The sequence below is a fragment of the Eubalaena glacialis genome, chromosome 20 (genome assembly GCF_028564815.1).
Source record: "Eubalaena glacialis isolate mEubGla1 chromosome 20, mEubGla1.1.hap2.+ XY, whole genome shotgun sequence".
Lineage (NCBI taxonomy): Eukaryota > Metazoa > Chordata > Mammalia > Artiodactyla > Balaenidae > Eubalaena > Eubalaena glacialis.
Genome location: NC_083735.1, coordinates 24,964,293 through 24,977,937, shown reverse-complemented (window position 1 = coordinate 24,977,937; position 13,645 = coordinate 24,964,293). Strand labels below are relative to the sequence as shown.

General features: G+C 34.5%; 1 protein-coding gene across 1 annotated transcript in view; it reads left to right on the top strand.

Moving 5' to 3' along the window:
- The window catches only part of PURG (purine rich element binding protein G), a 34,376-nt gene extending 21,413 nt beyond the window's left edge, over positions 1-12,963 (top strand). The window contains exon 3 of the mRNA XM_061177340.1: positions 12,323-12,963. Within this exon, the coding sequence (XP_061033323.1) occupies positions 12,323-12,427 (105 nt within the window). The 3' untranslated portion in view covers positions 12,428-12,963. The remainder of the gene's footprint in view (positions 1-12,322) is intronic.
- Positions 12,964-13,645: the final 682 nt, after the last annotated feature.

Sequence of the window (13,645 nt, the reverse complement as noted above, 5' to 3'; positions counted from 1 at the left end):
CTTATCATGAAGGAGCTTAGGAGAAATTCCACATTTGCTTTTTGCTTTGTGAGGAATAAAACAACAATTTTAATTTAAAACAATTTAATTTTACTTAATTTCCTCCTCCCCCTTAAATAATAGCAATAATTTCAGCTGTATTTCTAGGTACTGGTTCCCCACAGAGTTATCAGGCAGTGTCAGTGGCCTAGTACAGAATGGTAAAGAGTACAGAACAGACTTTCATGTCAGCCGGTCCTGGGTTCAGGTTCAAATTCTGTCACATATTGTGTAATTTGGGGCAAATTTTATAACTTTATAGAGTTATTGTGAGAATTTATTCACTCAGCTTTCAGTTTATACTTACTAATGACTCTCTTTTTTGGGGCCAGGGGATGTATCAACAACAACACAGATAAGGTTTCTTGCTTCACAGAACCTAGAGTCAGCCAAAATTTTCTTAAAGAAAATTAAATGTCCTGAAGCTGTTAGCAAAGTTTCTGTCACATAATAAGCATTTAATAAATATTAATAACATCATTATTAATTCTTCCCAACCCATAAAATGGATGGTTCCCCAGAAACTATAACAAACGTATGCAAAATTGGAAGGAAACCTCCTTTTACCGGAGGAGCTCTCTGGTAGAGCAGTGGCAAGGGAGTTAGTTGGGCTAGTTATAATCCCTTGAAGCTGTTTTCAGTAAAATATAAAAGCAAACAACTGTGTAGGCAGAAATTTCTTGGACAGGAAACAAAAAGCCCTAACTTTTATAAAAGAAAAAAAACTAGACTTCACCGCAATTAAAATTTTCTGCTCATCAAAAGACACCATTAAGAAAATGAATAAGCTATCCACAGACAAGGAAATAGCAAAGTATGGTTTTATTGCTAGAGGGAAACAGAACTGCTCTGTTTCGTTTTTTAAAAAGATGATCATTAGGCAGTTTGCATAATTTGGGGACCAATTACCCCACTGCTAAAAGGATTCTAATCACCCGTTTTCTAGTATTGGTGTAAGTATCCGTAGTAACTTAACAACCTATGATTTTCTTGTCTTAATCTGCCATCAACTTTTTTTTTTTTGCCTGAAGGACTCTTTGGAGTAACGTAACACCCTCATTTTATAACAAATAGGAAAAATATTAAAGATATCATGTGACTTGTTCAAAATCATTTAACTAGTCATTTCAGAACTTGAGCTAGACCTTATTAAATGGTCTTTCCACTACCTAATATCTACTTCTCTATTATTTTGCTTCAGAATCAGTCGGAGATGGTATGTGTGATTCATTTAGAATATGTGTTTGTTTTCTTCTCTCAGCTGGAAGAATTTTCTCACCTATCTATTTTAAAGGTGAAAACTATTACAAGATTATGTTCATGAGTCATTTTTGATTCTGAAAAATAGCTTTTTTGATAGTTGATAGACACTTTAACCCTTAGTTTCAAGATGGTAAAGGAGCCGTTATAATTGAAGCCCCTACAGAACATTGTCTCAATACTGAGCCTTTTTTTTTTTTTTTTTTTGGTTGGGTTGAGTCTTCGTTGCTGCGCGCGCTTCTCTAGTTGTGGCTAGCGGGGGCTACTCTTTGTTGCGGTGCGCGGGCTTCTCATTGCAGTGGCTTCTCTTGTTGTGGAGCATGGGTTCTAGGTGCACGGGCTTCAGTAGTTGTGGCACGTGGGCTCAGAAGTTGTGGCGCACGGGCTCTAGAGCACAGGCTCAGTAGTTGTGGCGTACGGGCTTAGTTGCTCCGTGGCATGTGGGATCTTCCCGGACCAGGGCTCTAACCCGTGTCCCCTGCATTGGCAGGTGGATTCTTAATCACTGCGCCACCAGGGAAGTCCCTCATATAATCTTAAACTATATTTTTTTCTATCTTCTAGCACTTAGCATTCTGTTTTTCTTTGGTACTTATGAACCTTTAAACCTCTCACTATTTCAGAAACTATTTACATGAAACATCACACAACTACCCATTCTATTAATTATGTAAGTTTTTATCGTTGCCTCTAGAGAAGCAAACAGTGTCCTTTAGTGTCAATTGAGCTTTTAAAAGAACATTTTTTATAGTTAAAAATTAGATTATCATGTATCAATTTATTGTTGTTGTTTTCCAACTGTGTCAATTTATATTTATGCGATTTTTTTGTCAACAATAGTAGTAGCAGCAATAATGACATGGGACTTAGGGGTTTCAGAGCATTACTTTTTTTTACTAAGTATGTGCCTGTACTTTTCCTTTTCAGTCATACTGAATTTTTAACGTATAGTAAGAAGCAACTATGTGAGGTAAGAAATGACAATTCCAGGGAAAAGAAAACATTCATTCACTGATTCAACAAATAGTTATTGAATTCCTCCCACAGGCCAGGCATTGTGCTAAGGAAATTTCTTACTTTTTCCATTTCTTTCTTCTACTCTCTAGTGGAAATGATGAATAGTAGTTAAATTATATATTTTAGATATCTTTGTATGATACATGGGTTTAGGACAGCATAAGCCTTTGGTGGGCTAGAATTGGAATTACAAAAAGAAATAATTTGGTGAAATAATTATCTGGCTTTTGATTACAGTTTTAATTTTGCCCTTAAATACTTGGCATCACTTGCCCCTGAATTCTCTTCAGGATATTACTATTTTCTTCTCAGAACCAATAGTCCTTTTTCACTTCATTTTTGGAATCGTCCGATAGTGTAATAAGGTTATTTCTGTAGGAAGTTGGGAATTCATTGAATATTTTAACTCTGATTGTAACCTCTTTAAAGTCGATGAACATGGCCCCTTAGATTTGAAGTGGCGAGGTAATCATTAAAAATTAGGCTCCAACCACTGGCATTCAAAATGGTTTTAAAATGTGATTTACTATATATACACTCGATTATGCACCAGGTAGCATAAAGTAAAATCTTGTTTCCTTCCCGCCTGAATGTTTTAAGTTCATCTGTCTGCTTTAGGTAGTAGTGGTACACTGTTGCCACACCAGTATTCACACAACCTTGGGGAACCAAAACAAGAGTGAAGGCCAAACTGCCATGATTACTGTTAAGTAGCATTTGAGCCAAAATTTTATCAATTTTTTTTCTGCATTTATAAATTAGTATTTTCACAGCAATAAATCTGACTTGGAAAATCTTTTACATTCTAGGGTATTTTTTTAAATAAATTTACTTATTTATTTATTTATTTTTGGCTGTGTTGGGTCTTCGTTGCCGTGCGCGGGCTTTCTCTAGTTGCGGCGAGCGGAGGCTACTCTTTGTCGCAGTGCACAGCTTCTCATTGCGGTGGCTTCTCTTGTTGCGGAGCACGGGCTCTAGGTGTGCAGGCTTCAGTAGTCGCGGCACGTGGGCTCAGTAGTTGTGGCACGCGGGCTCTAGAGCTCAGGCTCAGTAGTTGTGGCGCGCGGGCTTAGTTGCTCTGCAGCATGTGGGATCTTCCCGGACCAGGGCTCGAACCCGTGTCCCCTGCACTGGCAGGCGGATTCTTAACCACTGCACCACCAGGGAAGCCCTCTAGGGTATTTTTTGAACATAAAATGTTTTATATCTTTTCTTAGAGCTGACACATTTACTATGGTCCATAAAAGAATGTGTCTTAATTTTTCTCCAGTTATAAAGGGCCTGTTTTGGTTTGGTGCCCTGATATAAAATCCATGTCCTCTGCAGAGTATTAGTCATGGACCCCATTCTAGGATATGTTGCTCTCTATGGGACATGGTGAGGGTAGAAGTTTTGAAATGAAAAAAGAAGAATGACACCAGCCTTCATGATGCTTCTTCAGCAGGAGTATTTTGCTTAGTTGTAATGTTGTTGAACATTTTGTATTAAAGTATAATTTACATACAGCTCTTATTATACCATTCAGTCATTTTTGGCAAATATCAAGACATAGAACATTTTTCTCACCCCAGAAAATTCCCATGTACCCCTTCACAGTCACCACCCACACTCTCCCCCTCCTCCTGACTTCCAGAAGCAGTCACTGATCTGATTTCTATTAGCATAGGCTACTTTTGTCTATTCTGGAATTCCATATAAATTAACATGTATTTTTTTGTATTTGACTTCCTTCACTCAGCCTGGTAGTTTTGAGATCATCTGTTGAGTTTATCAGTAGATAGTGACTTTTTATTGCTAATGATGCTTTTTGTTTGTTTGTTTGTTTGTTTGTTTGTTTTTGTTTTTTTTTTTTGTTTTTTTTTTGAATGATGCTTTTTTTAAACAGGCAAAAAATAAGCAGATCTTCACTGAGTATCTTAGTTGAATCATGGCAGCAAACCTGTAGTAAGAATGGAGGGGACAAAATACCCTTAAATATTAATATTAAATAACTGCTCCTAACATTCAAACAACTCTCTCACCTTAGTTATGTGCATACTCTTTTGAGAGACTCTAAATTATTCTATTAAAAACAGAGATAATGGGCTAGTGCACTTCAGCAATTGCAATGGCCAAAGAATGGTTATTATTTATTTTACTTCACAGTTCTGCTTCGACCTCAGAAAGTAATGTGAAAAATAATTCCAAGTGAGGAGATACTTCTTATGATATCTCTATTATCAAAGCATGCCGGAAGGAATGCTTTCATTGTTTATCGATATGGTGATGCCTCAGTAGCTTTTATGCACTCTTAAAATTATATAACGTAGACCTTATGAATCAGTTATTATTGGAAACTCACATTGGTCCATAGTTTTATACGTGGAAAGAGCGTGGATACAATGAAAGCAACATCCAGATTGCATTTTTGTTTTTCTGAAAGTTCTAACTGACTTTACCTACATTTTGCCATTTGAAGCAAAGAGTCGTTGAGATTCTGAGGAGTGGCAATATATTTAAGGGAAGATAATATTGTTATTCTAGTGAGCCTTAGTAAATTGTGTACCAATAGATCGAAAGGAGGAATTTTTACTATCTGCTGTTGTCTTTTTCAAGAGAATCCTATTCTTACCAAAGAGGGGTCTGAGTTTTGACGTAACTAAATAAAGGAGAGGCTTGAGCTGGCCTTTGGCTAGTCCATCCCAATCCATACCATGTCCACCTTTAAGATTCTAAAAGGAGGAGCTGCAGAACCACAAAGAGATCCCAGAACACTAAGTCACATACCAAGAGCAATCCCAACAGGGCTTCTCTTAACTTTATGGGAAGGTAGTAAGTCATTTTCAATGTTTATACAACTATTCAGCAAGAGAAAGAGTAACCATATGGTACTACAATGCTGTATCAGTTCTATGGAAAAAGACACTCAAAGGAAATGTTTTGCCAGATTATTGAGAGAATATTAATAACATTTCAGAGTACTCCCATTCTCTGAATCCCTCTCATCTACTTATTTTCTCATTTCTTTTACCTTTCTGCCTGCCACTAAATACACATACTTTCCTTCTCCTCTCTGATAGCTGTTTTTCTCCTTATGGTTCCTAAATTATTGTACCACATTCATATTTCATTCTGATTATTCCAAAAATACTGAAATGAAACTCCCCTTTAACATGACCTACTTTAATGTAGAATTTGGCCTAAGTCTTACTTCTCATGAAAAGGCAGTTACATTTAAATTACCAAGAGAATCTCTTCAGTGTAATTTAACCCATAAGGAGGATTTGAAGTGCTATCATACTCAGCATCAAGGATATATGTTCTAAACTATGAAGACGATTAACTACTTTCAAGCAGTATGCATGAATTCTCTAAGCAGTTCATCATCCTTTTGGTTGTAGTAATTAATTTTAATTAACTGCCAATAATGTTTATTGCCATGTGGAAAAGTGAGGATATGGCCCTGGTTCCCACGTGAATATGCGTAATGATGTGAGTTTAATGTTCAAAGGGTAAAGAGGTCTTAGGTTGTGAAATAAAGAATTATAAGCCTGAGTTCCCAGTGAGTACATGCAGCTTGAAGAGTTTTGAAAAGTCCTAACTTAGCAGAAATTAAAGCTGATAGTAAATCATCTTTCCTCCACCTGTGTATTTATGCTTCTGGCTAATAAAAATTAGATTTTTGCTTCCTAATTTTGGAATGAATAATGTTTTTGCTTCTCAGTCAAAATGTTCTAATTAATAGTGCTGTTTTTATTAACACGTACAGCAGTTTAGAGATTCAAACTTAATATCGTTACCATTTAGTGTTTTTTACTGATGTGATTTGAAACCATAACTCTAATTTTTACAAGAAATCATTTCTTTCACCTTTCTCTCTTTGAAACTGGGAATGAGGGCATGAGTTGTACTTAACTGGTAAGACCTATTCTTTTTTTTTTTAAACTTTTGGGTTTATTTATTTATTTCTGGCTGTGTTGGGTCTTCGTTTCTGCGCGAGGGCTTTCTCTAGTTGCGGCAAGTGGGGGCCACTCTTCATCGCGGTGCGCGGGCCTCTCACTATCGCGCCCTCTCTTGTTGCGGAGCACAGGCTCCAAACGCGCAGGCTCAGTAATTGTGGCTCACGGGCCTAGTTGCTCCGCGGCATGTGGGATCTTCCCGGACCAGGGCTCGAACCCGTGTCCCCAGCATTGGCAGGCAGACTCTCAACCACTGCGCCACCAGGGAAGCCCAAGACCTATTCTTTAGAGGACATGTTCAGGTAAAGTAGTGGGAGTAGGAGCAAGCTCTTAGCTGCTAATCGTGCTGACGACATAACATATTGTAATATCCACACTATATTGACATAAGTGGATTTATTTAGGATTTAAAAGGCTTTACATGGTGTTGCTGCAAAAGGAGGCCTAATGATGGTTTGAAGAAAACTTTTAATACTCACAGTTGTTCAAGAGTTCCAGAATATTAAACTTTACAAGGTTATTCTTTTTTCTTAAAAATAAAATATATTTTGATTACCATACAGATTCCCATCATATCAGAGGAGGAACCAGTTAGCACAGCATAGAATTTTAGAGCTGGAAAAGACTTTGATATCGTCTAGTTTAATCTCACCATTCACCTAGTTCACTAAAATCTCTACCTTCTCAAGGATCTTAACTTTCCTGCACTTATTTCCGAAACATTGAAGAACACTAGTCCCCAGTTCCTTTCGCCTATCTGTGTAACTGTCTTTCCACTCCCTTCTGATATTCTCCATAGTCATGATAATGATTGCAGCTGGGAGGATTATTTCCTTGGTTCTTTGTGCCTGAATTAGCTTAAGGATAGTCTATTGTACATAAAAGTACAACTTCTCATTTAAATATTTGACAAAAGGCAAGGTGAATCATTCAAAGCGTTAGGAGTAGTTGTAGTAACAGCCGCGTCATCGATACTCTGGAGGGCATGTACAATATGGGCTTTGCCATCGTGCATAATACTACCCTATCATTTAAGACGAGTAATACTACCTACCTTCCTGTAATAGAGAAGACGCAAGAGTGGACAAGCACAGCTTTTCAGTGGAGTTGAAGTTCTTTGTTCTGTTTTCTCAATCTCATTTCTCTTTCATTAAGTCAACAAATATTTATTTTGCATACAGCATGAGCTAGATAGTCGGCTAGGTCTAGATGTACAGCAGACAAGATCCAGTCTTCGGCCTCAGAGAGTGTATGGTATAGATACATAGAATAGGACAACTGCCTTTGGATTGGAGAAGATACATCTGTGTAGTTCTACCACTGCTCAAGCAATTTATTAACTTTGCCTTCCTCATAGGGATACAATGAGAAGTGACTGTTATAACTGATTATGAGGCATTTGGAAATGAAAAGTGCTATAAAAGAGCTGAATAATAGAAAGCAAGATTAATTATATGATAGGAATGGTCCTCATCAGTATATTCAATACTTACGTCATCACTATAGCAGTGCTACCAGGGAAAAACTAAATTAGGTAAATACAACTTCCTAGCTTTTGCAAAATCAAGAAAAAAAATCTGTGTGTTGTAGCAAGAAAGATTGTGGAATCATATTATTTTGGGTATTACATGAGCTAATATATAGTTGGAATATCATATATAGTGTGGAGTTTCTACACGTCTGTAGTTTCTATTAAGAATATTATACATTTCAGTGTTATTTGAAGTATTTCTCTAGTTATTGTTAAACGCTACCACTATCCAAGACTATTACTTACCAATAAGAGATTATATTCTCATATTCGAAAACTACAAGAAGGCTCTTTAAATTATATAGGAAGGATATCTGTCCTTTCTGTGACTAACCTATTATATGTTGGGTTTGGGGGAGTTGTCATCAGCGATTTATCATGCCTGATCCTTTCTGATTTTACTTGTTTTTAAAGTTTGTTACTTCTCTCAGAGGACTAGGATACCAATTTTTATATCCCGTTCTATATCCTCAGAAGGTAAAGAATTTATAGAATTGGGCATTTCTTTCATATGCTTTTATGTGGTCATTTTTACACCCAAGGGAGAGTCTCAAACTGTAGAAAAAAGAAGGGGTCCTTTTTTGCTAGTCATTTAATATTCCATGACTATGAACTAATCCTAATGTTAACATAAGTTATTGTGTGTTTTTACCAGCATTTTTCACCCTAATTAAATGAGACACTACACCACACTGTTTAGCCTGTGGCATAACAAAAAAGACAGGTGAGCTGTCATTGAGCATCATGATCCTATGTTCTCTCTCTCCTCTGAATAATAAAATTTTTTTTGGTCTCAGTTTAGAATGCGACACCTCCCTAGTTTAACTTCATCACATTCAAGCAACAAAACTATTAAAATTCTAACCTAACGTGGGTACCATCTATTTAAAAATATATATTAATATAATTATTACATGGTAAAGGGATCTTCTGTTTGTTTGTTTGTTTGTTTGTTTGTGTCTTTCCCTGATTCACCAAATTTAATAATATGGAGAGCTTCCACCACAGCTGCTTATTATTTGTTCCATATGTTGATGCTTTTGTCTCTAATGTCCTTTTGTCCTTATTATATTACGTCTATACATTTCCATTTCACATTTCGATTTAGAATAAAGAGATAGAAGCATGAAAATTAATTACCCATGCATCAAACATTTTTGCTGTGCTTAACAGGAACGAACACTTAAGACTAGAAACCTTAATGTTTAATACTGTCTTCAAAACTCAGTTATTGCATATATTGTCACTTCAGCAATGGAAGAAACTGAGTATAATATGTAATCAGATAAAAACAGGATAACTATGTTTAAAAAAAAGCATATGATGTCTGTGCATTGCATGGCAGGGTGTTACTAAAATTTGCCTAGATAATCTCTCATGATATTTTCAGATTTTATGGGAATGCTTTGGCTATACTTGGATTTGAATCTTCATAATGACAAAGGTTCTTAATAGTTATTTTTTTAAAACACACTATACTGTTTTTAGAAAGTTATAATTCATCTTCCTGCTTATATTTGTGCTAAGTTTGTACTATACTATTAAAAAGAAAGGTAAATTTATATATACTTAGACTTTGAAAAGTAGACTCATGTACATTTTTTTAAATTTTTGGTAACTTGTGGCACTTTGGTAAAGGAATGTGCAATTATAAAAGTTTATGCCATTTTATTTTTTTTAATTCCCAGGAATTACTCTTACTAGGCTTTAGATTCAAAACCAAACCCAATTTTAAGATCAGCACTTTTTTCCTACTGGTAGTTCCTGTTTTTCCAATTATATGGAACATAAACTAATTTTTGCAATGAGTTTTACCTTTCCTCCTCCATTCTAATCTCAAAAAACTTTAAATTTAAGGAACATTTTAAATTAATCCAGTGGTAATTAGAAAAGCATTTTAGATGTCATGGCCATTTAATCTGGTGCCTGACTTTAGTAATTTTCTGATAAAATTAACTAAATTCCTGAAAAAGAATATTCAAACATTTTAATTTGTTTTCATTGGTTGTAACCAATTGAGTAGTTGATGTCCATACAGTCATAATTTATCTTAAAATCTGGAGCTGCCAGGAGAACTAAGGACACAGCTGTGCTTAAAATACCCCCATATCCTCCAAAGAGAAATCAAAAGAAGAAATAGAATTCTGTATGATATGGCTATTATATATACTTCGATTAGGTTACCAGTATTTTACTGTGATACATCCATGGGTATTAGAAGCAAAATGAAAATAAATATAAATGCTTTAATATTAGATATTGGCATCAATATAGATTATGCATAAGGTATTGCAATAAAAATATTAATTGTGCCTGTATTTGAAGAATTTATGTTAGATTTTCTGTGGCCTTTTTCATTCAAGGCTGCACAATCATTTTAAATGTAAACACAACAGAATATATGTATGAATGAAATGATGACCCTGTTTGCCATGGGATTAAATATTCTGTTGAATTTTGGGGGGCATTGGCTGTTGTATATTATGACATAAACTTAGATTGTTCACAAGCAATATGTGTGTCTTATGTACAAATCACAGCATTTAGAAATTATACCTCTTCCTTTTCCTCACAAAATGAATTCAGAATTTGTAATTCAAATTTTATCATTTTAAGCTGCTAATTATTAAAAATACCTAATATGGATCAAAAGAGTAAATGAAATAAGGACTATGAAAGAATGCTAATTAATAGCATAACCCCATATCAAACTTCTGATAACTTTAAGTTTCTTATAAAGCCTTAAAATATTTTAGTGAAAAATTAATTACTTGGAAATGAAGGCACTTTATTACCTTGAACTAAGCTATTTGTCTGTATAGAACTTGTCTAAAATCCCATAAAATATTCTTTATCCTTTTATAAATTTATCCAACTTATGTGTTTTTCTAAACGTTCTTATAATTAAATGTAATAATTCAAACTATTTTAACTTAACAGAAAATTGTATTACATAATACAACCAATGAACAATACAGAAGAAAACTCAAGCGTAACAAAAGTGTTTGTGATAATGGCAAAACTGTTAGTCTAAGTTAGTCTACAATCATTTGAGGTTAAAATGTTGTAAAATTTGAAGGCTTTTTCATTGAAAAATTTTTAGACAGCTTTTATTTTTTAAATCTTATTTTTAATTGGTACTACCTTGTTTTGAAATGTTGATCAAAGATAAGGTCAATCAAAACTATTAAGCCAGCCTGTCGTTACTCAATTTTGTTTTAGTTGAGGTTTTTTTTTAATGTAACCCTAAAACATTAAGAAATAAGTGTTGCTTCTTCTATGCTCAAGTCAGCCATGCCTGGAGAATTATCAAATTTAAATCAGTAATGTGGATGTGCTGCTGTGTATACCTGTTTCCTCTTCAGAAAATTAGTACTTGATTTAAACAATAGATTTGGTTCAACAGAAAAAAAATAGGATTTTTTTTCAAAAGTTAAATTTTTTCTCAAATTACACCTTACATCTCTCTGACATTTATAAGGATTGGCTAAACTTGTGTCCAAAAATGTTTTTCAACAGAAGAATATTTCAAAGCAAACAAACTTTGTGCTTTTTTTGTTTGTTTGTTTGGGGGCAGTTCACTTAAGAAAAAACCACTTTTCTATAATTTTACTTATTTTTAATTCTTTCTCTCTAGTGGCCATTTTCCTATCATTACTCGTAAATGTTTTGCTAAATGTAAATGCTGCTTCATAGATGTAGTCATCATTACATGGTACAGAAAGGAGTCAAGTTTATTAGAAGTCTACTCTTACCAAGGAGAAACTAAAGATAAATTCCATGTCAGTTCTTTGGTTTGTTTCTTTGTTTTCTTTTTTAAATAAGATATATTAACCCAAAGGTGTGTTAATGTCATGGCATGAACAATCTTAAATGTAGATCTATTGAGTATTTTGTGATGCTGAGTAACAGACTTTTCTCAAATCTCTGTGATGCTAGCTATTTTCCTTAGAAGGTTTTTGTTTAATGTTAGATTGTTGTTCTGAAAGATGTTGGTCCTAGTGGGATTTTTAAAAACTGGGAAAACAAATAAATGCATGTGTTACAAGTATAGAAATAGTAAATTGTAAACTTACCATATAGTACTGATTCTATTTTCAAAAATGTTTTTGCTGTTAAATATATACAACATAAAATTGCTGCCATACTGTAATTGAGTACTTTTTCCTAAATGACCCTGTTATCACTATTCCAGAATTAGAAGTTGGGCAGATATATGATTGATTCATGTGTCTGCATAGATGCTTCAAGGTATATTCTTCTCTTGGGGAGTAAAAATATATTTTCCTTGGCATCAATGCACTGAGATCTGAATATACCTATATCTATTCTTATTGCACATTTCTTATACAGTATCTTCAAATACGCCAAAATTGGCCTAGACGTGACTTAAAATTGAGGGTTTGTTACATGTTTTCTAACAGAAAGGTTTTCAATGAAACAGAAAGGTATTCATTATAGGTTTGTACTGTGAAAATAGTGAAACTCCCTTTAAAATTTCATATATGCTAAATTTAAATTAATATTTTTTCTTTAGCTCACAAATTACCCTAAATCCAGAGGGAATATCCACCCTTTTCACTGTTGTCAAATCCAGCATAAGGAACAGCCCTATGACACTACAAAAACAGTTGAGGAATAAGGAATAAGTCTCTTATGTCACACTTCAGAATAAAGGCATTCGGTGAAAGAAATGAACCGAAGTTCATCGTGAATGCAAGGCTTCTGTTCTTGACATTCCTCCGCGGAAGGGAAGACAAGTGTCAACACCACTGGCATCATTTTCAAACCGATCTTATGTGGAATATCTTCCACCACACTGGAGTACTTCTTGACTCTATCAGGTTTTTTCTGTTTTGTTTTGTTCTGTTTTAATTCATCAAGCCTTTCCGTTTTCAAAAAACCATTTGTCAGCATTGAGGTAGAAGGACATAGATTTGAAAATACTTTCTTAAGAGATCATGTAACTATATAACTCTGAATTTAAAAACTGAGGAGGAGGGATCATTTCAACCCACCGCCTCTTACAAGAAACATGTTTTTAAATCTGTAACTGCTTTAGTGTTAACAGGGTACAAAGTGTTTTTTGTCCTGTATTGTACTTAAAAGGTTCTCATTGATTGGTGATTGTATTGTACTGTATGAAAACAAGTCATAAATTGCCTTGTATTGTTTATAATAGACCATACCATGTACTACTTCAGTTTTCATGTCCCAAATTTTTCAGTGATGCATGTTAACAGTTAGGTCCTAAAATTCTGTGGTGCTAATTCTTCCATATCCAATGGTGCTTTTGTGGATACTAACTGCACACATGCTGAACAAAGCTTCATGTTTAAAACTTTCCTCCCTTCCTCTGTTTATATAAAGTACAATAAAATAACTTGAATTTGTCTCAAAGTATCACTGACAATCTAATAAACTGGTTTATATGTGTGATTAGTTTGTATTCTCAATTATTTTTCAGAAAGCAGATTAGTTCTGCTGGGCCCTCATATCAACCAAAAGTAGACCTTTTGTAGTGTTTATTTTGTTATTTGTGCCCAAAATTTATGTTATCTTTAGGAATTTAAATCCAGTTGGCCTGGCTTCTAAAATCAAATTCAGATCAGATCTATAAAAACTAGACCTATCAAACCTGGAAATAAGTAAGTTGAGAAGAGCACAGACGTCCTGAGTGTCTATTTTAATACTTTATTAATAAAGTTTTATCATCAGGTTGATATCATCTGGTCCATGAAATAACGTTTACATGGAAGCAAGTAGGCCTTCAAAACCTTTACTGCAACACAAAGACATTGAAAAAGCCATTCCTAAATGCTTATATTAAAAGTTCCTCTCCAGGTGTATGAAAATAAGG